At 43.8% G+C, this 25,612-nt stretch overlaps 1 protein-coding gene across 1 annotated transcript in view; it reads left to right on the forward strand.

The window, feature by feature from the left end:
- The window catches only part of xylt1 (xylosyltransferase I), a 124,116-nt gene that overhangs the window by 60,107 nt on the left and 38,397 nt on the right, over positions 1-25,612 (forward strand). The window contains exons 2-4 of the mRNA XM_049572396.1: positions 5,147-5,735; positions 15,545-15,717; positions 17,955-18,157. Coding sequence (XP_049428353.1) covers positions 5,147-5,735; positions 15,545-15,717; positions 17,955-18,157 — 965 coding nt within the window. The remainder of the gene's footprint in view (positions 1-5,146; positions 5,736-15,544; positions 15,718-17,954; positions 18,158-25,612) is intronic.

Below are 25,612 nucleotides of genomic sequence, written 5' to 3' on the forward strand. Positions count from 1 at the left end.
CACACACGGTAGCTTATCTCCGCTCGGCCCCACAGGAATGATGTCTTTTAAAGGGAGCGGGCTGGGAGGGTGGGGTGAAACTGATATGTGCTGCTACCTAGCTCTCCCTCACATCTACCATGGGACTGCAACAGTAAATGATGGCATTAAGGAGGAGGGGAGGGGGGCGGAGCAGATGAACTGCTTTCCTTCCTAGAGCGAGGGATGATTCGTGGGCCAGGGGAGGAGGAGAGGGGTGAAGCTGGACAGGTGCTGAGAGAGAGATATGTGCCTTTTTTTCTCTCTGCTGCACAGGATATTCGGGGGAATGGAGAGAAAAGGAGAGAGAGGGAAAGAGAGAAAAAAGGACAGGTGAAATATTTCCCCCTGTGGCAGAGGAAATAGGGGAAAGTGGAAAGGACCAGCTCTGTGTTGAGAAACGGACTAAACCATTCCCGGAGGGGGTGCTGAAAGTCCCAGCCCCACAGGCCTCTCTCTAAACGTACCTGCCAGTGATGGATGATATGAACGTTTACCCCCTTTGCTTTTTCCTCACTCCTCAGCTTAGGGAGGGCTGTTTGTGTGTGAATGTGTGTGTGAGTGTGCACAACCGGCACACCGCATGCCAGGCAATCCTGGCTTGGCCTCCTCGACACTCCCAGGGAGTAGAAAACATATCCCCTGTAACAATCGATAGCTACCCCCAGCTCCCAGCCCCATCTGCAGTCCAACGCAGCTCCTATCTTCAATGGCCGCCACTACTATTAATTCTGTGCCCCACCGCTTCCTGCTTAGAGCCCGGTCCCTGAGATTAAAGAGTAGCACAGCTACTGGAGTCCTTTGCTCACAGGAGGAGGGAGGAGAGGGAGGGAGGAGGGGGCACAGTGTGAAGATTGTTTATCCAGAGGAATCTCCTCAGTGCCAGCTTTACAAATTCTACTCATTTCCACTTCAGGGCCACATGGGGCCCAACCTCAACTCTTATCCGTGTCAATTAATTTGCAACAAATCAACATCTTTGTGATGCATTTTGCTTTTTTTCTCCTAAAAAAACAATTAAAGCATACTGATATGCATTCAAAGAAGTGGTTTAAAACACAGCACTCTCATGGTAAAACAATTAGCTGATTAATCAGTCACATGGTCAGATTCTAGAATAATTTTAACAGTTAAGTAATTGCTGATTTATCAAACAAAAGTACCAAACATTTGCTGCTTCCAGCTTCTCAAATGTGACGATTTGCTGTTTGTTTTTACATGACTGTGAATTAAATATTTTGGGGGGGGGGGGGTTGGAGGGTTGGTAGAACACAAGACACAACACCATCTGATTGTGACTGATTGGGCTCTTTGTACTTGGAGAAACTCATATGGTTTTATTTTTTCCTCAACGTTGCAATGTGCTGCTCTGATTAATTACTGCAGGCGAACATATAATATGATCAATCAATCAATGTCACCGGTATCTTGTCTTGTTATCAGTTTAGTTACTAGATTAAAAAAGTCATTTCATTATTAGATACGTGGTCTTTGGAGTGTGATGTAGTGCCACTGCTTGCTTGTTTTCCCTGAAGCTTAGAGGAGTCGTTTGACATTTTGGGAAGTATTGCTGTCTTGCCAAGAGCTGGATGAGAAGATTAACAGGGGTTTTGATATTTTCGTGTCTTAAGATTCGATTCAATTTTGATTCTTGGGGTTGTGATTCGATTAAATGTTGATTCAGGATTCAAACTTGCTCCACTTCTTTAAACTCTGGGTGATGGCATTGGATGTCAGCCTGGGCATTTGCAAACCATATTAAATAAGTCCTGCTCCTTCTTTGGCAAAGATTGTAGAATCCATTTGCGCCCAAACACTTGTCTTCAGTGAAGACGTGAGTTGCAGGGCTTCTTGCTGCTTCCTTATCCATTTCAGATGTTCAGCATTACAAGGGACTGACCAGCCAGTAGCCATACTGCTTGCTGCAACTCCAGCTTCAGTAGCATCTATGAAATCAATGGCTGCATTATCTAAAAGGGTGTGCAACAAGTCAACATTACCAGACGAAAGAAAAAATAATAATCGGCCTCTCTGACTTCCCTAGGCCTACACAGAAAGTCTCTTCCAAGCACCTATGTGGAAAGCCTAAAGGCAGAGAGAGGACACCTCTCTGCCCTTCCATGTGCAAACAAGGAAAGCCTGAAGCAGAGAGATCAAACTACCCTGCCCTTCCATTCGCCTACATGGCAAGCCTAAGGCAAGGAGCGCAGCAGCAAAGATGCCCCCGGGAACAGAACAGAGACTTGGATTATACCGCAAGATATATGTGAGAGTTTCAAAGTGGAAGTTCAGTCAGGAACACTTTAGTCAAAGAAAACTTCATTTCCATTTGCAGTAATATATTTGGCTGTATGTCTCTGTTCTGGGGCCTCTCTGCCTTTCCTTGGGACTGCGCAGAAAGCCTCTGCCACACGCCTACATGGAAAGCCTAAGGTGGAGAGAGCACACCTCTCTGCCCTTCCACACGCTTATCTGGAAAGCCTTAAGGCAGATAGAGCACACTTGTCCGCCCTGCAATGTGTAAACAAGAAAAGCCTTGAGGCAGAGAGAGCAAACCTCCCTGCCCTTCCATGTGCCTACATGGAAAGCCTAAGGCAGGGAGAGCAGCAGCAAAGACCCCCTGGGAACACAACAGAGCAGCATCAATGACAAACAAAAATGACATTGATAAGTCAGACACAGCATGAAAAGGAGGAGCTGGGTTGGAGGCAGGTTGCAGAGGAAGCAGCAACAGTAGGCAGGACAGAGCAGTTTAAATAGGGCGCCCTGAGTGAAATCCAATTCACTCAGGGCCAATTGGTTGCATAGAAAGGAATCATGTGATCTATCAGCTGACTCTCTTTCATCAATCAGCAGCTCCAAGTTTTCTCATCTCATTTTGACTAAATGATGATTACTGGAAAACAAGATGAATTAATACTAAAATACCAATTTGTTGCAGCTTTACATCAGTCCTTTATTATATACAGTCCAGACAGACATGCTGAAGACTGTGTGTGTAAAGAGGGGCTTGGCATGCTTTTGTAAATAGACTTTACAGTGTGATGAGAGAATATGGAGAATGCTTCATCAGCTTGCTCTAAGAAAAGTAGATTTGTTCCACCGGGACGGGTTGAGGGGCATTCAGGTGCTGTTGTTTTTAACATTTGCTCACTTGGACATTTTTCCAATTTAACTGTGTCCCTCATCTCCTAATGTCTCTCACAGTGGGACTCAAAGCGAGAGTATCCGATCCTCTAGGGCAAACACATGCTGCTTCTACTTTACTCGCTCTCTAAACACACACACACACACACACACACTTTAAGAAGAAAAAAAAACCCACGAGAAGCATTCACTGTACACACATAATCGTGAATGCACACAGACTCATTTCACCTCTGCAAACATCCAGTGACTTGCACTGCATGGATTAGCCCCCTAAAGCATTCCCTTTGAAACTCGGCAAGTAGGGATTTCTTTTTAGGTGATCACTGGCCTAAGCAGCTGTTACACGCAGGATTAGCAGGTTCTGCCATTCAGACAACATGGTCTGTTTAAACTGGCAGGGTGAAGGAAGGAGAGAAAGACAAGGAAGGGAGAGGTTATGACAGGCGGGAGCGGAGATGGAGGTGAAGAATAAAGGGAGGAGGGAGAGATGTGAACTAGGGAAAAGGGAACAAGATGTGGAGCAGAGGGGATCAGGGGTGAACAGAGCAGCGCAGGTGAGAGGACAGGACAGGAGAAGAGAGGAGAGGACGGATGGAGAGGAAAGGCAGAAGCTTAAAGGTATCCGGTGTTGTGAGAATCAGACCTCTGCCAAGGAAGCAGCTTTAAAGGAGCTGGCAATGACAATAGTGTTTTGTGTCCTCCTCTGTTTTTCATCCTGTTTTTGTTCCTTGTTTCACTTCTATAATATCATCCCCCTCCTGTCTCTCTGAGTGTGAAAGTGTGTCATCCAGCCACCTTTTGTAATTGTGCTGGTACAAGGTGTTTGCAGCAAGGGAAGGTTGATGGGCTGATAACAGGCCTGGCTTTAGGGGTGGAAAGACATTTCCATGCTGCCGTGTCTGCCTCACAATAGCATCTCACTTGCCTCCCTGTTTCCCTCACCTCTCCTGCTTCCATTCTGTCTCACACACCTCACATCACACTCTTCCTCCCCCCTTTCCCTTCCTCTTCTCTTCCCGTGTCTTGTAAATGGAGAAACACATCAGGGATCCCTGTTGTTATGAGCTCTATCTTTCCCCGACTGCTGTTTGTCATTCCGTTCTCCCTCCCTTCCCTTACTTTCTCCCCCCTTCACCTCTTCTCTTGTGTGTCTAGCAAGGTGTGCAACAGTGGTGTGGCAGCCAGTCAGCTTTCTTAGTTTTCCGTTTGATGCATCGTGGCACATTTCACTGGAACACGCCAGCGCTTCCTGGGAGCAGAACTCATGCCTCGTGTCAGCGCTCCGTCGCCTTGCACTCCCCACTTTCACTCATTACCCTTTTCCCTCTTTTTGCTCTCCCCTGTGCCCCTCCTTTCGCTTTCAGCCTATTCTGCTGGAAAGATAGGGAAATTGTACATTCAGACGTTCACACACACGCACACACTATCTCACATATGCAGACACACGGCGCTGACAAGTGCAGCCTTTTCCAGTCACACGCCACACCACTACAATTTCTTCACATCCTCATGTGGCTCGGCTGAAAAAGGAGTCGTACACATGCATGCACACACGCGCGTAAACACAAACACCCACACAACCTCACAGTCATATTCTGGCCCTTTATCCCTTCTTGGTAATCTGTTTACGGAGTGCTGGGCCCATTTGAGGGAGAATTTAATTGAAACCGGGGCTAATCTGATGATGGCACGGCGCGGCAGAGCCCTCGGCCCTGCATCACCTCCAGTTAGGTTGCACCTTGTAGTCCTCACACTCAATACCTTGCTACTTCATTTCATGCCTCACGGTTCAATGCCGCGCTGCCCACTCATACATTCAACATTGATTGTTAATCCGACATTTGATATGCACCGCGCTCACTCAATTCTGATCTTGTTTTTCTTGTTTGTGTCCTCCCCCCTCCTCTTTTCCCACTCCCCACCACTTACCCAACGCTTCCCTTGTCTCCCTCCTCCTGCTCCCTGTCTCTTCACCCAGGATGGATATTACTCCCACCGGCCGAAGGAGAAAAGCAGAGTGGACAGCAACAACGAGAACTCTGTGCCCAAAGACTTTGAGAACATAGACAATAGTAATTTTGGTGCGCGCTCACAGCCACACCGGCAGTCTGTTGGGGCCACCAGCAGCAAGCAGCAGCGGGAACATCTGCAGGAGAAGGCCCACGCCCAGCGGCAGACCTGGCGAGACAACTCTCCGAGTCTGGGCCGCAGCTCGAACGAGGTGCTGCCTGTAGGCCACCAGCCACTGGTGGTCGGTAACAACGCCTCCCACCCAGGCGGTCAGGGCGACGCAGGACTGTCGCGGCAACACTACCGTGCCTCACAGGCTCAGCAGGCCCAGTCACAGCACAGACATCAGCACCCGCACAGGAGGCAGGTGACTGCAGCGCCGCTGGAGGTGACCTACGACCAGCCACCCAAGTGCGAGATCAGTGGGAAGGAAGCCATTTCAGCTCTATCCAGAGCCAAGAGCAAGGAGTGCCGGCAACAGATTGCTGAGGTGTACTGCAGACACAGGGAAGGGCATTTAATGCCTGAGAAGGTCACTCGCTTCTGCCCCATCGAGGGTGAGTTCATCATTGTAATTGATCTGATTGATTATTTGATTCTGATAAGATTTCAATACGGGGTTATTTGTAGAGTACACTGCATGGGGAAAAGGATGATTGAAATGGGTTTTACAGACACTGATATCTGTCCACATTGCACACACGGCACACATTGGTGCAGCGGTTAGCACTGTCGCCACACAGCAAGAGGGTTCCGGATTCGAACCCGCCGGCCAACCGGGGCCCCTCTGTATGGAGTTTGTATGTTTTTTCTGTGTCAGTGTGGGTTTTCTCCGGGTTTTCCACAGTCCAAAGGCATGCAGGTGTTAGTCTGGCAAACTGTCCAGGGTGTACCCCGCCTCTCGCTCAATTTCATCTGGGAAAAGCTCCAGCCCCCCCATGACCCTTAATAAGATACTCAGTTACAGATAATGACAGAAGGCAAACAAAACACCACATACAGTGAAATACATGCACACCAATTCTGTTCTGACTGCCACATCCTGGAGATACACTGGGGACCAGAATCAGCCGATTTTGAGCTTGATATAGATATACCTGATACTGTGCTGCAGGTTGGTTCACGTCATGCATGCACAGCCAGTACCTGACTATTGTCAGAGTTGGCAACCCATTCTCGTTCTCCAAAGTTGTGATTCATTCCCATGCATGCTGCACGAAAGCTACTGTGATAAGCTAACTAGCAGACTGGAGTACACCACCCAAATCTGTACACAGAGCTGATGAGTTGCTCAAAAGTGTAGCATAGCAAAGCTAATGCTAACCATTTCATGTAAGTGGATGGAGGATGCTAAAACACTTAGCATCTTAGTCTGGGAGGTATAACTCAGTTAAAAACACAAATATGTTTTAAAAGATGAGACAGAGGGGCCACTCTGAAGAGGTGCACACTGCAGCACTCCTTAAACAGTTGCTCATCTCAAATGATTTAAAGGAGCAGTGTGTAAGTTTTAGGGAGATTAAGTCATGTCTATTGGTCAGGATCGCAGATTTCAACCAGCTGAACTTCTTCAATAAGAATTCCTCCAGTATTCATCATTCAGGAGACTTTTACCGTATAAGGAAGTTTCACATTACAAAGCAGTGTTTCTCCAGCACTGGAGCACATGTTGGAACCAGGCCATAAGCCTCGCACCTGCTAATGTGTGCTCAGCATTTTCTCAGATGACTTAAGATCCGGACGTTCAAGGTTTTTATAGGTAGCCAAATTATCCTATCTATCTCTTCCTCTCCAAAACAAACAGACCAGATACTTAAAACTGGTAAAAAACAATCATAAAAAACGAAATTAAGCAGTTTTACATTAAAAATAGTGTTTTTCTAATGCTGTTGTTGCAGAGGGACTTTTAGCTTCAGTGGACGACACAAAAACACAAATATACCCATCTAGAGCCGGTGTTTGGTTTGTCTGTTCTGGGCTGCTGTAGAAACAGGGTGGTGCAACATGGCGATCTCCGTAGACAAGGACCTGCTCCCTATGTAGATTTGATTGGCTCGTTCTTAGGTACCAAAAACACACTGATTCTCCTTTGAGGTGATTATACACTAAAGACAATTTACTTCTTATATTATACATCATTTCTGCCAGTATACCCCCCTAAATCCTACACACTCCAAAAAAAACTTCACAAATAGATTCAGTAAGAGGAGATGAATGAACTGATAGCGGTTTATGCTTGAGCTGATTATTCTAGCAGATTTACTTAAGTATAAGATACATAGAAAACTTCCTGAAAACAGTGCTGACAGGTTGTCCTTTACTCGTATAATTTGCTATTTCTTTGCTTTTACATGTTTCCCCCTCCTCTCTGTTGTACAAGCTTTTTGTAGCAAAAAAGTAACATAGTATCTGCAAAGCTAAGTACAAAGCGTGTGGTCTGACCTGTCAGGCTTTACTACATGGTCAAATATTTCCTGTTCTTGTAATTGCAATTCTCGTCAAAGGCAAGAAATTTCCTTCTTTGCCGATACATAATTGGTGAAGTAAATTGTTGGAGAAAATGGGGATGCTGCTCGTATTCTCTCCAAATTGGTTTTCAATTTTCATTTGTTTTGTCAAGCTGGCCACAGAACACAGGTTCTGCTTTCTTTTTCTCAAACAGACGCACACAAACACACACACGCTTTTTCTTCTCTAAGAATTTATGGACATCTGCAGTCTGGTTGTGGATTCTGTAAACATAATCTGTTGCGGCTGCCGCCATCGGTGGGCAGCACGCATCAGCAACCATGTTGAATCGAACAGCACGTACACACACATGCATTTACACACATGGGAGTGGACTGAATGCAGGGTGTGTGGACAGCAGGGGAGGAGGAGAAAGCTATTATACATCCTGCCTGTTCTAGTCAGATACCTTCCTGGCCCTCGCTCGTGTTATTAGAACTCGAGTAGGCACCATGACTTAGCAACTTTTGTACATTCCCTTTCCCAAGAGCAGGAGTATCGTTTGTCTGTGCCTAAGCTCCTGTCATCTCACACAGCAACTCACCATCCCACTCAAACTGACAGTTTGATCAAAGGAGACAAAGAAATTGAAAAGGGCTTTCCCCTGGTGGCTGGGCTGTAACAACACGACAGCTAAATTAAATCACTTTTCTTTCTTACTCTCAGTCTGCCTGCCTGCTGCCTGCCAATGTGTTATCTCTCTCTCCCTCTCTCTCTTCCCTCCTCTGTTCCCCTTCCCAATTCAAGTCCTAACCTTGTTAGCAGAAAATTGTCCAATTTGATTTGATCGGTATGCTGTCCTTGAGGCCTCGGCTAGATTAGCAATTGTGATAGCTTTGTTATTAGCATCATTGAATACAGGAGGAACATGTTTAATTTCTTTGCCTCCCATATGCTAACTTGACTTATAATGATATAACTGGGCTGCACTGCTCCAGCAGGGGCACTACTGTAGCAGGCAGTGACCTTGTACCCACGTAGCTTTAACCTAATGGCCTTGTACTGAAAAAGGATATTTGTACGAATCATACTTTAAAGAATATATATTTCTGCTGCTCTCAATGCCTTAGGCTTTCTGTGTATGCACATGGAAGGGCAGGGGGGTTTGCTCTCTCTGCCTCAAGGCTTTTCTTGTTTACACGTGGAAGGACAGACAAGTGTGCTCTATCTGCCTTAAGGCTTTCCAGATGAGTGCGTGGAAGGGCAGAGCTCTCTCCACCTTAGGCTTTCCATGTAGGTGTGTGGAAGAGGCTTTCTGCATAGTCCCTAGGAAAGGCAGAGAGGCCCCAGAACATACAGCCAAATATATTACTGCAAATGGAAATGAAGTTTTCTTTGACTAAAGTGTTCCTGACTGAACTTCCATTTAGAAACTCTCACATATATCTTGCAGCATAACCCAAGTCTCATTTATCCAGTCACATGCCCAGCACTTTGCTAAACCATGTATTTTTTCTTAAACACTGTAATATAAAACACCTCCGTCTACAAGTAGTGAGCCCTGAGCGTGCCCAAGCACACTACTCGTCCGTGTGTGAGACAGTTTGTACTGATGTGTTTTAAATTGTAGTGTTTTAGTGAAAATGCATGTGTTCAGGAAGTACTGAGCATACAACTGGATAATTGATACTTGCAATACTGCACAAGTTGTCTGATACAGTTTTGCTGTTGTTAAACGTGGTCCCTGTTCACTTCGGTTTATGAAGAATGTTATCCTTTTTTGGATTCTCTTTTCACCACAGAGGCACGCAAGAAAAACAAAGTTCTCATCACAAATTTCAGGTAACATACAGGGAGTAATTAGAGTTGGTCAGTTTGTAGGTGAAGTACTCCTCTAAAGCTGCTATAATCGATATATTTAACGTAACAATATGTGTTATACGAACCCAGTCGCGCAGTAGTGACAAACTCAGAGAGAAGTAGCACCACAATCTGAAGTTGCCCTCAGCTCTATGAGCTTTATAGCTTTTTTTAAGCTCTTGGTATTATAGTCTGCAACTGTACTGTTTGTGTTCACTTTTAACGCTCTTACACCATCATTTTGCGGCCACAGCAGACAGCTGTTTTCAGAAGGTCTTATATGCTACCTGCCCCGCACTAAACAGCAGAGACTTAGTGATTTTTTTGTGAATCTAATGGAGAATTTAGTGAGTAAAGAGCCAGATACTTCACCCAGCAGGTTGTTGTTGACTAGCATCTTGTTAGCTGCGGTGTTAGTAGGTGATATGACAGACAGAAGTGTGCACTTTGTAGCTCGTTAAAGGTGACATGGCCGAGGAAACTTGTGTGGTTGTTACTTGGTGGGTTGAGCAGCGTGATAGAAACATGCTAGTTTGCTTAACATGCTGTTAGTTGGGTAGCTTGTTTCAGGGGTGTTCTGTTTCAACATAAGATATGATACGAAATTTTCAGGAGTCAAATTTTTAATTTCCTGCATTCTGGTGATTTTTTATGCACCTTTTTTGCCCTTTCTGCATCAGTTTAAAGTGGAAATGTCTGTAATTTTGTCAGAATATTAGTCATCTGTCATTGTTTTTTTTTATACTCTCAACAATCAGATCAGAATCTGCATTACTGCCAAGAATGTTTTTACATACAAGGAATTTGGTGTTTGGTGTTTGTTGCATAGATTCTGGGGCGTCATTCATACCAAGTCTCAGCCAAGTCGAGCTGTTGCATGCAGCCTGGCTAATTTAATCTGGTATGCCAACTTTGGACTGGTGCTGGGCCAGGTCATTTTTGATTACGGCCCAGTGATGGCAGTGTGCGCAGCCAGAATCGGGCCAGCATGTTTGGCCCGATTCTGGGGTGTCATTCACGCAAAGGGACAACCAAGTCAGGCAACCGAATGCAGCTCGGCTAATGTCATCCGGCATGCCTAGTTTGGGCCGAAGCTTGGCAAGGTCATTTCTGATAATGGCCCAGTGATGGCAGTGCCGGCAGCAGGAATCGGGCGAGCTGATTTGGCGGGATCCTTGGGCGTCTTCCATGCAAGTGTCAGCTGAGTCGGGCAACCGGACCTGGCCCGGCTATTTTCATCCGGCATGCCGAGTTCGGGACGATTCTGGGCCAGGTCATTTCGACTAAAAATAGGATAGAAAACGTTAGAATAAAAATATTAAAAGATACTACTTAAAAAATATGTATGCTGTAACTGTTTCAAATGAAAGAGCGAGGCAGGAATGTGCAAAAATGTGTTCTAGGTGATGTGCAAAGATTCCCAGTTTTCAGGATAAAAAGAGGATGCAGTGTTCAGAGGTGATAACGTGTCAGTGTTGTGTTCAGTGTTGTGTTTGCTCTGACCCCAAGTGACCAAAAAAATCTCTCATTACAGGTTTAAAGGAAAGGAAATGACATTTGTTATTGTATTCATATAAATCAAAGCCATGGATATGATTTATAAGTCTGCAAACCTGGCTCTGTGAATGGTTTGAAGGAGCAGACGCCATCCCGGAGACATTTTCAAATGCAATTTGGTACAAGCCCTTTGGGATATAGCTCAGCTCTTGTTCTAACCTCTCATATGAGCAGTTAAGATGGAGGGTGGGTAAGAGCCTGAAGTTACACAAGATGATGGAGGAAGAGAGTAGGGTGATAGCAGATGAGGGAGAGGCAGTTTAAAAGATTGATGGCGATGGGAAGGATGATGAAGAGTGATGAGTTCAAGAGCAGGGCTTCTCTTTTTTTTCTTTCAGAAAAAAATGCCTGCGGTGTCTTCAGGTGCAGTCTGTTCAAAAAATACTACACGTGAAGCTCTTCTGCAGATAAACACACATGCTTGACAAAACTGACAGTAAAATTTGACTTCTCACACACACACACACACACACACACACACACACACAGAGCAGTGCTCATTAGTTCAGCTAGCTAGCATAGCACACACTCTCAAAGTGCTTTGTGAAGCGACTGGCCAATTATCCGTGTGCAAAGCAAACCAGTGAACCTTCTTAGCTGGCCACCAATTACCGTTCAATCTGATACGGCCCACAGCAGATTTCCCCCCTGAGCTGTCACACACACTCATACACACACGTACATGCAGAGTAAGAGAGAGAGGGAAGCAAGAAATAAGTATGAGTGACTGACAGAAGCCACGGCCAACTGGGGCCAATTGGAGCCAAGGGAGCGTGTCATTAACCCCAACCTTGTGGTCAGCCTTTAAACAAAGCCATGTTGGACACCTGCCCTTAAATTTGTATGAATGACATCAGTTGAACTGGAGGGACCAGGCCTTTTTGGCCCGTCCCTGTCGACTCATGAAGAGAAGACATGTCGGACACTTGCCTTTAAATTTTGAGTAATTGCAGGAAGCTTTGGGCCAGACGGGAAAAGGAGCTGGGAGGGGCATTTTTGAGGAAACATAACCTCAGGGGAACAAACAGCTCCCACCTCCCTCAGCTTCCTCTACATCTTCAGCACAGACAGGCTCTTGGGAACTGAAGTCCCAAATTATAATCATTAATCTCCTTAAGGCACATTCTGTGAACAAACATGTCGCATAAGCTGCACATTTGCTGTAATAACTGAAGATTTGAAAACAAACAATGTCTGCCATAATGTTGTGGGACTTGATGGTGCAGAACTGCTTCGAGGTTTTTTTATTCTCAGGTTTTGAAGTGCAAGTGTTTGTTTTTGAGTGGTTAAGGGTGGTACAAATCTACACAATGGAGCTATGCGAGGTTACCAGTGACTCTCCAGAGATGGTTGGAATTGTTTAATTTGATAGTGGCTTGGCAGGCCGCGACCAGGGTGGGTGTTTGCCTGCATGCTTATTGTTGTCATTGTGTGAAATCCAAGGCATCTTCAGGGAGTTTTGCCTGAGAGGAATGATGGCACATTGTCAAACCGTGCTCCACCCTGAAAGCCCCAGAGGAATTGCTTATAGGATTCCTGTCTGAATGAGGATAGTAGTTACAGTGTGTGTGTAGTGTCTGGTTAAAATTGTCATAGTTCCAATTCAGTCACATAAAAAAATGGATGAGCGAGTCATGGTTTTGTGGTTATGCTTTTTTTCTTTCTCGGCAGGGCTGCAATAGCTGTATGAGTTTTTTGTTCTTATTTATTCATGTATTTATTTATTAATGTCTCAGTTGTAGCACAGCTTTCTTTCTTTCTGCATAATCCTGACCTCCTGACAACATCGGTTGTATCTAAAAACGTATTTCACTGCTGGAAAGATGGTCTTTTTCATAAAACTCATAAAAAGCACCAATTTCTAAATTATTTTTGAAATCAGTACTTTATAAGGAGAGAAAACTGGAAAAGAGCTGTAGCATTTGCATTTGTTCAAGAGGTAGGAAACCTGCAGACCAATAAATGTTCCTGCTGGTGGATGATGTAAAGCTTGACACAGGAAACATTATGGCAGCCAACTGGTATGAAACAATCTCTTATTACAGTAAAATGAAAAACTAAATTGTGTTTCAGATCCAGATTTTTCAGCCTCCATTTTTACAATACAGGAAACAGTATGGTGCCCATTTCTTGTTCACAAATTCTCGTATAACACCCAAACACGGCACTAAAGTATGTTCCTGAAGGCATTTTGGACAAGAAATACGTGGAAAAACAGTATCTCAATCTTGTTTTGTTTGTGAAAAGCACTGCCTAGTTTCACCATTTAATCTGAGTTTCGTTTCTGAGTTTGAGAGAGTGTGAGAAAGAGAGAGGAGCAGCTCTGTCTTAATCTGCTTCAATACTCTTTGGGTGCGTTCGGAAATACTCACTCTGAATGCCAGAACACACTCTGTTATTCAGAGCACCACACTCTCGGAGCAGCAGAGTGTATACTGTGCATGGACCATACAATACAATCGAGCAACAGCCCTATAGCCAGCAAAAATCCACTGGATGATGCGTTTCGCAAACAGACAGATGAGCAAGGAGATCTGGGCGCTGGTAAGATGGAGGGAAGTTCACCACAGTTCATTTACACATACTACCCACACTGTTATGATACAAAGCTGGTTGAAAATTGGCAAAGTATCCCTTTAAATGAAACAGTGGAGGCTTGCTACAGGCAGTGTTTTTCAAGGCTCAGTGGCAGCATTATTATCTAACTGTATATCTTCATAGAGAATATTGATCAGTAGTTATAAAACAGGTACTTCCTCTGGGAGATAAGTTAGAGAAGAAAACAAGAGCTACCACCTCAGGGGTTACTTACTTCACTGAACACTTTCCTCTGCCTGACAGGGTCAAAAACATTATCCTTAAACACTGGAATGTCCTCAAAAGTGAGGCATCTCTACATAGCTTCAGCTCAGTGCCTTTCTTGATCCTGTTTAAATGCATTCTGAGAGACAGACTGGTTTATTCGGATGCTAGAAAACCACCTAACACTGTGCCCTGGCTGCATAATCAACCTACAGTTTTTTTCAGTGCAGCCACTGTGCACAATGTTCTAACTCGTCAGATACCAAGTACTTTAAATATCCATGCACTGGTAGAAAATGCTCCATAAAATCTTTCATGAACTGCTGCGGCACACGTGTTGTCTACATGCTGACATGTCCCTTTGGTCGGGTTTATTATGGACAAACTATAAGAGCTTTATCAGAGCCGAGGCTGCATTAGATTGGGGTCATAAAAATTCTGTTATGATCTATTATTACCTTTAATTTTAATTATCTTTCTTTTATGATAAAACACCACCAGCTACCGGCACCTTTTAAGGTGGTACACTCCCTTGTATGTTACTGCATGAGAGGATGATGAGGAGGAAGAGGAGGAAGATGCATGAGCTGACATCGTGAATCAACATCTTCAATCTCAATATGACACCTTTGACTATTCCACTTGTTTTTATTGGCTCTCTTGTATTACATTCGATTTAGTAATGATTGCATCTTCAAGTCCTTAAAAAATGTATTTGAATCTAAACTTTATTTACTTACTTGGAGGAAGAAAAGAGGTGAAGCGTCATTTCGTTCCAGAGCACCGCACCAGCACTACACTCCTGTTTATAAGGGCATAGAGAGAAAGATGAACAGAGTCTGGATTGATACTCTTAACACAGTTGAGCCCTGTTTTCATTGATTTGTTACACGTGATGGATGCAATATTTTTATTTTGTCTATTTTATACGTTTTCTATTTGTGACTTTCAGAGATTATTGTGTTCTTGTGTTATTTATGTAATTGTGGTGCACAAACAATTGCAACTCTCACTTGTGTTTTCACCACCCAAAAGATTTGAAATCCACATCAACCAATTATCCAGTGAAACTGATCACCTGTAGGCTGACTATACACGGCATGCGTGTGCCTGTTTGTCTCTGCTCTCTTTGACTCTGATGAAGACACAGTGGTTTTGAAACATTAGACTGTTTGCACTATTAAAGGCTGTAAATTGATCAGTGTGCTTTCTCCTCCCTTGAAAGGTACCTCCTTCGTTCAGACCGTTGCACACTTAGAGACAATATAAAAGAAAATGAACCTACTAAATGTTGACTGGCGACATAGCAGCTAATTATTATGAATATACTAATCATACCACTCCAACTGCTGCTTACAGTGTTGCCTAGCAACCTCGTTATTTAGCTTTATCCATTTATTGTTTAATGAAAGAAAAACATTTAATTATCATTAATAACTAAACTCATTATGCAGTTGCTTTTCTTGGCCCTTGAGGGTATTTATTGGTGCTCACTATCATATATTGACTATTAGCGCCGTTTCTGCAGCCACTCATAGATTAGCAAATAAATAACAGATTTGATTTGGCAATCAAACACGCAAACAACCCCTGATTATATTACTGATGAAGAATCCATGCCATGTTGTGTAGATAAAGTGTGGTTAATACAAGATGTGTATTCACTGGTATCACTAAGTGTTGTCTGTCTATCTCACAGGTAAAGCTAACGCTAACGTCCAGTGGGACGAGGACTCTGCGGAGAGCTTTCCATCAAAGCCGGTCAGAATAGCGTTTGTCCTGGTGGTCCATGGACGAGCCTCCCGCCAGTTTCATCGACTCTTCAAAGCCATCTACCACACCTCACACTACTACTACATACATGTCGATCAGGTGAGCCACAGAGAGTCTACAAACAGGATGTGCCTTTCATGTGATGAAAGCAGTCAGGGTCTTTTAAACTCAGTTTTATCAATGGGAGATGGTTAAAATGAAATGACATTAAAGTTCCTCTCCTGGCATCAATTAAACCCCTGAAAACTCATCTCTGATCATCAAATTGAACATTTAGAAGGGTTTTTCCAAAAGAAAAACTTTCATTCCCTAAAATGGCTTTGATGTAACTCTACACCTCTGCCACATTTAGTATGACACGATCTATGAATATTCATATTGGTCCCCACCTCCATTTCCACCCATCCTTCAGCAGCTCGAGCATACCCACTCATCTTCAACTCTGCTCATCATTCTCTACAACATTAGAAATGTAACGGTAGTAGAAAACATCAGCTTTCAGCTTGACTACACCACCCAGCAGCTAATAATGTGGAGCCCAGTCATCAGAAGAGAATGTTGACATTGTACTGCAGTTTGTGCAAACCACGGAAACATTTGTACATTATATACATATTATTTCATTTCTAAAGTGATGCAGTATGAGCTGACTTTGTCCTCGAGAGGTGAAGGGGACAATGGTTGGCATGTCATCTAGGTGAAATGCCTGCCAAGCTGCAGTCCACTGTTCAAGACAAACAAACATCAAAACCAATTGTTTTTTAGCCAGTCATCGCTGTGATTCCAGTGTCTTTTTGACGACCAAACGTGGGTTTTTCAGCAACCCGTCGCTGTTTTCCTGCCGGGATAGTGCTGCCAAAAGCTGGTATTTCAGACCAAAACTTGATCTTTTCCTAAAAAACAGGAAATGATAGTACAACAAATAACAAATGTACTCAGACGTGGTTTGCAGAAACTTACAATGCTAGCATTTATTAAGTTGGTTTGTGCTAATGTTGGATAAACCTTGTTTCTGATTGAAGTGAAAGTGAAACTTCCAAATACCGATATGTATCCTGGCTTCTCCTCTGATACCCCTCGTTTCGCTGTAGCATCATGCTAATCATATGAAAGCCCCATCCCGCAACGTGACGGGATTGGTTCCTTAGGTATGTCACGTATGAAACCCTGGCCATCTGAACGGTGTTTTTAGATTGTCAGTGAGTGCGTTTACATGGACAGTTTAATTCCCTTTTCATTGGGAATGAAAGTTCATTCCTATTAAGAGTGATCTTGTAAACATCTAATTCGGAATGAAAATGGCCATTCAATGAAAATTCAATCCGATGTAAGGGGCTGGAATATTCCGTTTCGAATTCCGAATGAAAGAATTTCTCGCACTTGTATACACTCATTCCTCTTTAAGTTCATTCTGGTCTTTCTGCGCATGCTTGTTTCCTTGCCCTTCTGGCATGATGACGTATATAGCGTGCGCGACTCATTGCATTAAGCGGTTTCCATTCATCGAAGCATGGTCTTCTACCTCCCTTCTCCTCCTCAACAGACAAAGCATTAGCAGAACAAGGTTGTATTCGTACTGCTGCTTCAAGAATATAAGCAAAACAAGCCAGAAAAAGGCACTAAGAACGGCGTTGTCAAGTGTCTTGTTATCTGGAATGAGGACTACAGTGTTTTCTTCCCGTAAATGTAAACACGGAACATCCACCCCGCCCCCTATCCAATCAGAAACCTTCCCTGCCCCAAACCTTGCACGGACCCGAATAAAGGCAATTAAAAGGTTATTACACTGATCTCCTGTGTAAACCCTCATTCAGAATGAATATTTCCAATGTAAACTACCTGGAAACACTCTAATTCCGAATGATTTCATTCAGATTTATTTAATTCCGAATGAGAAGCCATCATGTAACCACCAGTGTTGCACTGCATTTCCGTGGTGGAAATGCTCCGCCATGGCGTTGACTACTCATTTTGCTTGTATGTCTTATAGCATTTAAAAAACACCATATTCAATTTCAATTCAATTTTATTTATAAAGCCCAATATCACGGATCACAATTTGCCTCGGAGGGCTTTACAACATACAACATCCCTCTGTCCTTTGAACCCTCACAGTGGATAAGGAAAAAATCCCCCTTTTAAAAAGCCATGGAAAAGCTACTGAGGAGGGATCCCTCTTTCAGGATGGACAGACCTGCAATAGATGCCGTGTGCACAGACCAGATAACCATATGGCAATGTTCACAATGTTAAAAACTTAGTTTCACAGGAGGGAGTCTTTAACTTGTGACATTTAATCACACACAATATTAATCAGTGTGTTTCCTTTGTTTCAGCGCTCTAACTATCTGCACAGGCAGGTGCACGCCTTGGCTGCCCAGTATCCGAATGTGAGGGTCACACCCTGGCGCATGGCCACCATCTGGGGTGGTGCCAGTCTGCTGACCATGTATCTTCGCAGTATGACTGACCTGCTGGCCATGAGGGACTGGAGCTGGGATTTCTTCATCAACCTCAGTGCTGCCGACTACCCCATCAGGTAACAAAGATGGATCTCTCAGCTAGAGCACTTCAGTAAAGGTGAGAAGTGGAGGCCTGAGGGGGAGGCACTCAGGTAATTTCTTCAAGAGTTGTCCGGTAAGGAAATGAAGCAAGGTGTAGCAGCAAGCTTTTACAGTAATGCAGGTGACAAAGGTGGTCACCAGCCGCACACAACAATAGTGGACTGCTCTCAGCCAATATGGAAGAAATTCAACACACACACTGGTCAGGGCTCCTGCGGTTAACTGTGAGCTTTAAGTAAAGACTCACTCCAAACCAAACAGATCAATGAAGTAGAACCTCTGCTTTTCGTTCGCACCTTCTCTTCCAAGTCCACGCTTCCTCGCTTGCACTCCATTGAGTGGGTTACATGGTGAACTGATTACGATTTAATTGCCCAGGGTCAATACCTATTGACTTTTCTAGGCCTGTTGTGTACTGTACGGTTCGAAAGCCATCTCTCCACCCCAACACATCCCTTCTAAGAGGCTGTAAAAGGTAATTAAAGCCACAGAGTGAACGTGAACTGGACATGAAGTCATGGAAATAGCCTATTGGAGGAGAAATTTTGTGACTTGTACTTTTTATGTGAGATTATAGTCCTTCTGGGAGTTCAGGGTCTGCTGGGTTTTTGATGTAGCTCTGCAGCAGCCAATTAAAATCCTCCTATTAAGGAGAGAGTTATCTCTTGTGCGCAGCCAGATGTCCACCAGTTGAATTTAGACAAGCTTTAATGGCCACTGGGTATAAAGAAGCTGGATCTGATGTCTCCACAGCTGGAGCCAATATGCAGAGGCAAATGTGCGTTTTGTACATTGATGGCTTCAGTCTCGTTGTGTTTGAGCTTTTTTTAATACATCCGTGAACGCTGCTGACATGCTGTCTGTTTGTCCATGTATGGGTGTCTGTGTTTCTGCACTAGTGTGTGCATGCCTGAGTTTATGTCTTGCCATCCGCATAGTTCAGTGTGTTTGTGTACTTATGTGCATATTCATCCTGTCTGTGCTCCTGTCTTGTCTGTCTTCGAGTGCATGATTAAAGGTATTTGCGAGTGCGTGCACCGGGGCACTGTTTTCTTCCCGTCTTTTGCCTCCTCATTTGCATGAGGGTGATGTTGTTGAGGAAAGGGCTGACAGTGGAGGTTTTAAGTCCCATCTGTTGGGAAACGAAACGATTGATGGAGCGAAAGAGGGAGCCGAGAGGCAGAAATGACAGGGAGAGGCGAGGGAGCGAGAATAAGCAGTTAGGGTAGGGGAACAAGAGGGAACTGCATGTTTTGGATCCAATGCAATATGGAAATATGTAAATGGCACACTTGTATCTTTGCTCAGCAAGTGCATTTGTAACCACAGCTTGGATTTGACCAAGTCTGCGCACTGCATATTTGCTGAGTTGAACTTGCAAATGGCCTTTTGAGTGGCAGGCCTGGGTTCAGACCCCTGAGAGAGGGAGCATCCGTGCAAACTCGAGTGTCCTCAAGCAAGAAACTGAAACCCATTCAGCTGGTTTGTCGCTGATAATCCTTTCTGATTTCTTTGGGAGCGGGATCAGTCGGAAAGAGACATTCTCCCTCCGAAATAAACACCTCAGCATTACATTATCATTATGGATACTATAGCACACTACAGCGCAGAAAAACAAGTTGGAATAAGCCGATGCCTCACTCCTGCCAGACTGCAAATGCAACCATGTGTTAAGCTGCCAGCGTGCCTCATCACAACTGCGTGTTGGATGGTCGAATGGCTTCAGAAACCCACTGTCCCCACACCGTCCTGACATCAGATTGAGGACCTGTGTCCATTTGTCCTTTTACTTGTAGTGCTATTTATCAATCTAGTTCATGTAAGTGTGTTGCCGAGTGTTGGAGATATCAGCCGTAAAATTGTCTGCCTTCTCTTCAGTATAATGTAACTAGATGGCACTCAGCTTGTGGTGCTCAAAGCGACAAAAAACTCTATTTGAAGAACTGAACAGCAATGTATCTTTCCAGAAATCATGACTCAGTTACTCAAGATAATCCAGACCTTGATGTCAGCAGTTTCATGTAGGAACTGTTCTCTTTCTTCTGAAGTACACCTGTCAACCGTATCACCACACAAAAGTAAGCATGCGTCTACTGCTAGCTGACCTAGCACCACTGAACTAGCTAACATTACAGCCAGCTGAGGAGGGCGACATTAATGTTTACATCTCGGCTGTCATGAGCACAAGCCTCTTGTTCACAATAAGATTAGCTTCTGCACGGTGATACAGTTGGCGGGTGTAGTGCAGTAGAACAGGGTTCCCACGGTCATCAAATTCTGTGAATGTTACGGCCTAAAAAAAATTGTCTCCAGGCCTGGAAATGGTTTTTGGGAAAGTTGTGAATATACTTCGCTAACGTTACACAAAAGAAGTTCCTTATAGTACTTGTTTAAAATCTAGTGCTGCGCTGTGTGACCATTGTAACATCACTAGTAATACGTGATACATATAGACCGTACCGGCATTGTGTCATTGCCAAGGCTGCAACAAATGTGCTAACTCATCAGACAAAAGCAGAAAAATGCCGAAAAGCTGTTGCGTGGCAGGATAACCAAAGTTAACACTGAGATCTGAGGCACATTAGATCCGTGAATATTCAGTCTCAGTGTGGTAAATCTCAAAATGATGCTGGTGACAGTTACTAGGCTACTGATGGGTAGCTAACATAAGCTTGTGTAGGAGGCTGCTGCAGTACAGTGATGTAGTCAGCATTGTCTCAAACTCATTCTCAGCCCATAGATCAAACTGGCTGGTGGTCTACTGACAACACGTAGCCTTACAATACCTGGTGACTGAGTCAAAATGACATATTTGATTGAATCATCAGGTATCATAATCTGGACTTCTGTACACATAAAGTCTGGATAAGCAATATCCAGTCACCATATTGGGTCTTTCATCTACTTGAATGGGGTAAGAGTGACGGGACATTACTGCAGTCAGCCTTAATTTGTTAAAGTAGCACATACGCTCAAGTTCAGACAAGGTCTCAAAACAACTGTAAGACATGTCCATAAAGCAAGTATTTGTTGAACAAGAAATAAATGCATACAGACTTATCAAATAATAATCCGAACACACGTAAAATTGTTTTGAGATCTACGTTTTTTATACCCCAAAAAGTGTGGCCTTGACGTTTTGAGAAGTACCAGTATGTGCCAGTATGGTCCATCAACATATGCAGCTAGTTAGCAGTGGGGACTTTCCTTGCTCGTGGGGAACAAGTGAGTAAAATTAGCTAGTGCTAGCAGTTTTCTTATCCATAAATGCATGGGAAGGGCATGTTTAATAATGTATGACTGTATCACTTTAAAGGCCTACCAGTTTTAAACTACTTAAATAACGTCATGGAAATGGAGTCAAATTATTTTAGAAACGTTTTATATAATTTTTGGGTAAAAATATGTGGGAATCCTGGTAGAAAGAAAATAGTTCCTACATAAAACGGTTCACAACAAGGTCTGTGGAATCATTCACAGACCTTGTTGTAACCTGGTCATGATTTTTGGAGGCTGTTGAGTTTTTCGAATGTATTTTTTTTGGCACTTTGAGCACCACAAGCCGAGTGCCGTCGAGTTCCATTATATTGGAGAAAGGGCAGACATCAGCCGATATTTCCAACACTCAGCAGCTCACACCAAAACAATTCAGATTGATATAGCACTACAGATAAGAGGAACATACTTTTTGTTTTTTTTATTTTGAGGTAAGCCCATTATTTTACAGTAGTTTCTCTGACAGACTTTCCAAATGGTACTTGTATTTTCTTTCTGTCCAAACTGCGCAGGTGCAGGCACTAAAGTAGAGGGGGGTGAACCCCTGCCCCGTGCTGCCCTGACTGCTCCTGTTGTTATCAGTAGGACTGGAGACAAGCATTATTTCCCCTCTAATTCCCTGATAATGTCTGTCCTGCCGCATGGATGGCTCTCAAAGGCAAACCCAAGCCCCTCACACCAGCAGAGGGGCTGTGTGTCCAGGGGGAGATATACTATGTGTGCGTGTGTGTGTGTGTGTGTGTCCAGAGAGGCCAGAGGATGAGTTACACGCTTGCTTTGTCAGAGTACAACCCTCTTTCCCAGCTTTTATCTACACAGTCTCCTTGCCTTTACCTCTTTTTTTTCTTTAAAGCCCCTTTCATAGAGTTTACAGCAGCTTTTAAGAAGTCTGAGCTTTGTGAGACAATGACTGGCTGCAGGCGTCGTGTCTTCTAATCTCTTTCACTTTGTCATCTCAGGAAAAGTTGTATTTCACATTTAAGCTTTGTGCCATAAGTGTTATTTTCTGTTGTAGCAAACAACCTTCATAACCCATTAGAAGTAAGACAACTTGCTTGAAAATGTAATTTTAAAGACTTTTTGAAAACCTATCAGAATGAAATTAAGTTACAGAACTTTTCGTGGGTGTTTCTGGGACAAAGGTGGATGTATGATTCATCTCTCAGAAAGGAACAGTGTGTAAGATTTAGGGGCATTTAGTGTCATGTAGCGCTGATGATTGCAGATTGCAACCAGATAAAACTTCTCCTGGTTAGGATTTCTTTTAGTGTTCAATGTTCAGGAGGTTTTTACATGAAGCTCTCAAAAAGAAACCCAGTGATTAAAACATTGAATAAAGCAGTTTCATGTTTAAAAAAAATCTGTGTTTCTGACGCTCTTATCACAGAGGGGCTGCTTACTATGGTAGCTGATGTGAAAACGCAAATGGCCCTATCTAGAGCCAATTTGGTTTTTCCATTTGGGCTACTGTAGAACCATGGCGGTGATCTGGAGATCTCCATAAACAAGGGCCTGCTCCCTGTGTAGATATAAACAGCTCCTTCTATGGTAACAATAATACAACCATTCTTATTTTCAGGTGTTTATACACTAGGGCTGCCCCTGCCCAAGAATTTTCCTAGTCCACTAAAAGTCGTCATTTAGGGCCATTAGCCCACATGTTTACGATAATGATTTGATTATTAAATTACATATTTTGGGTGGGGCAACACAATGGTTTGAGTTGAAGGTGTGAGAAAGAATAGTATCAGTAACATTGTTAACACTGTGCTACATTACAGAGAAATACAAAACCGTACTAATGAACCTTCATTAATATAGGCCTATATTTTATCTACAAGTGCACGTCACACACTGAGCGAGCCGCCTGTTAATGACGCTGTGGGCTAATGGGCATGTAGCTACTTCCATGTTTCAGATGATACGTCATGTTTGTAGTCGACCAATGAGGATGAGTTTACATATCACCTTGGGTTCGTCCTTCACCTTCTCAAAATGATCCCACACTTTGGATTTCCTGCCCGACATGTTGTTAACTAGCCTGTGGAATAACCGCAGGTACCAGCCCTGGAAATTAACCTGACTCCTGTCTGACTGCTGAGCATGGCCTCTCAGCAGAGTGGAGTTTCATGGTTTTTATAAATGACATGAAATCTTGCTGAATAATGACCGTTCTGCTCGACTAACGTTCAGTCGACTATTAGGGGGCAGCCCTATTATACACTAAAGAAAGCAAAGGCTACTTATTATATTACAAGTCTGCAAATATATCCTCCTAACTCCTACACACTGGACCTGTAAGTGTTGTTAAAAGTTTTAACCCGCAACTATTCCCCTCTGGCATTATATATGCATGTCAAATCTTTGTCAGACCAAGGCAAACATTATTAATTTAACAGAAAGACCATGGAAGTCAAACAGTGGCATGATGATGACGTTAATTTGGCTATAATATTAAAAATGTGCGCATTTTGTCAGTAGCAGGTGGGGCTGAAACCACAGCAGTGTGTGTGTGTGTGTGTGTGTGTGTGTGTGTGTGTGTGTGTGTCACAGTAATGTGTGCGTGTGAATACCTACTGTGAGACAGAGCAGCCACAGGGCTGACAGTAAGCAAACTAGACCCAGTGGACGGGGTGACCACTCAGGTGGCAAATCTGGAGCTTGACATGAATTCCCCTTGCTCTGTGTGTGTGCGTGGCTGCGTGCCTACAAGCATTTGTGTGTCCCTGTGCATGTATATCGCATTGTCGGTGTGCATACTAGCAGATACACAGCGTGTATGTGTGTGTGTGGGAAGTAGAGACAGAGAAGGGTGCATGTGTCTGTGCAGCACATCATCAGTTAGGCTTTATGGCTCAGGACCTCCTAAGATAAGCCCCCCAGGCTGTGAAATTGCTCCTTGAAGAGAAAATGACATTAATATGCGCTTGTCCCTCCCCCCAATGATCCTTGAGCTTTTTACCAGAGCCTCGCTGCTCTTTTAGAAAGGCAAGCCAAGCCATCATGAAAAGCTCCACCACAGATGAAATGTTAGAGCCATTGACTGTGGCATAGCCTGCAGAGCAAAGCTTTTAGCCTGTCTGGCCTGTGTATGAAGGAGTAGACTGCGCTATAATGTAAGAGCAGCAGGAAGTCATTCATCAAAATCATGGATAGCACAATCTTTTGTATAATCCTAAATAGTTTTAGTGGCGTGAAAGGACTGAGGTGCTGACACTGACAACAGCCGAGGTCTTTAATTGTGACTTAAAGCCCCAAACTGAAGTACTCCTATGTAACATTAAAGCCCCGTCTTCCCTCAAAAATGTGATTTTCTTATTGTTGCATCACTGTGATGTTTAAGCTTGAGTGTGCAGAATGATGTATGTGCTGAGTTTGTTTTCACATTCACCTGCTGCAGGAGGAGAGTTTCTCTATGCTCACAGAAAAACTGACTTTAATAACTAGATGTACCAGCATCATTTGTTACATCACTACTTGTTTGGAGCCAATCCCGGTCCAGTGTGCAACTGTATGTGAAGTGTGATGTGGGAAATTGAAGTCTCCAGTGTATGTACTCTGAGAATAGACATGAAAGTGAAGTGGAGACATCCTGTGTCTTTTGAAGCAAAAATTATTTACATATTCATAGATTTTTGAATTATCTGATGAGAGAGATGGAATGTAGTTTAAAGAGATTTTTTTGATAGTTAAAGCCTCGCTTCCCAACCCTGTGGACTGCTTCACTGGGAGGAGAGCGGGCAGTAGCTCTTGAGATCGACCTTCAGTCAGCGGCTGTAGCAGCTCAAATTTAGCCAGCCCAAACCCCCCAGCACCAGGTGTCACAGTGGGCTGGTGGCCAACTGCAGTGCTGGGTCTAACCTGTGTAACAGCAGCAACAGAAAGTTTCCTGATCCAGCAGGAAGTCGGGGATGTCTGGTCTCTCAGAGGTGGGGTTTGCGCTGGTTGGACTCAGGTTTCTGCTGAGGCTGACTTGGAGTTTGTCTCTGTAGCTGTTGCCTCTCCTTCTGAAGAGGTGGTCTGTAGGCGGAGGACACACTATGATTCTGGGCTCTAGTTAATATTAGTCACATAAACATGAACTTGAAGTTGTAGGCACAAAGCTTTGACTCCTGTTAGCAGAAGGCTGACTATTAGCAACATTTTCTATCCAT

This window comes from Epinephelus fuscoguttatus, linkage group LG3 (assembly GCF_011397635.1).
Source record: "Epinephelus fuscoguttatus linkage group LG3, E.fuscoguttatus.final_Chr_v1".
NCBI classification, from domain to species: Eukaryota; Metazoa; Chordata; class Actinopteri; order Perciformes; family Serranidae; genus Epinephelus; species Epinephelus fuscoguttatus.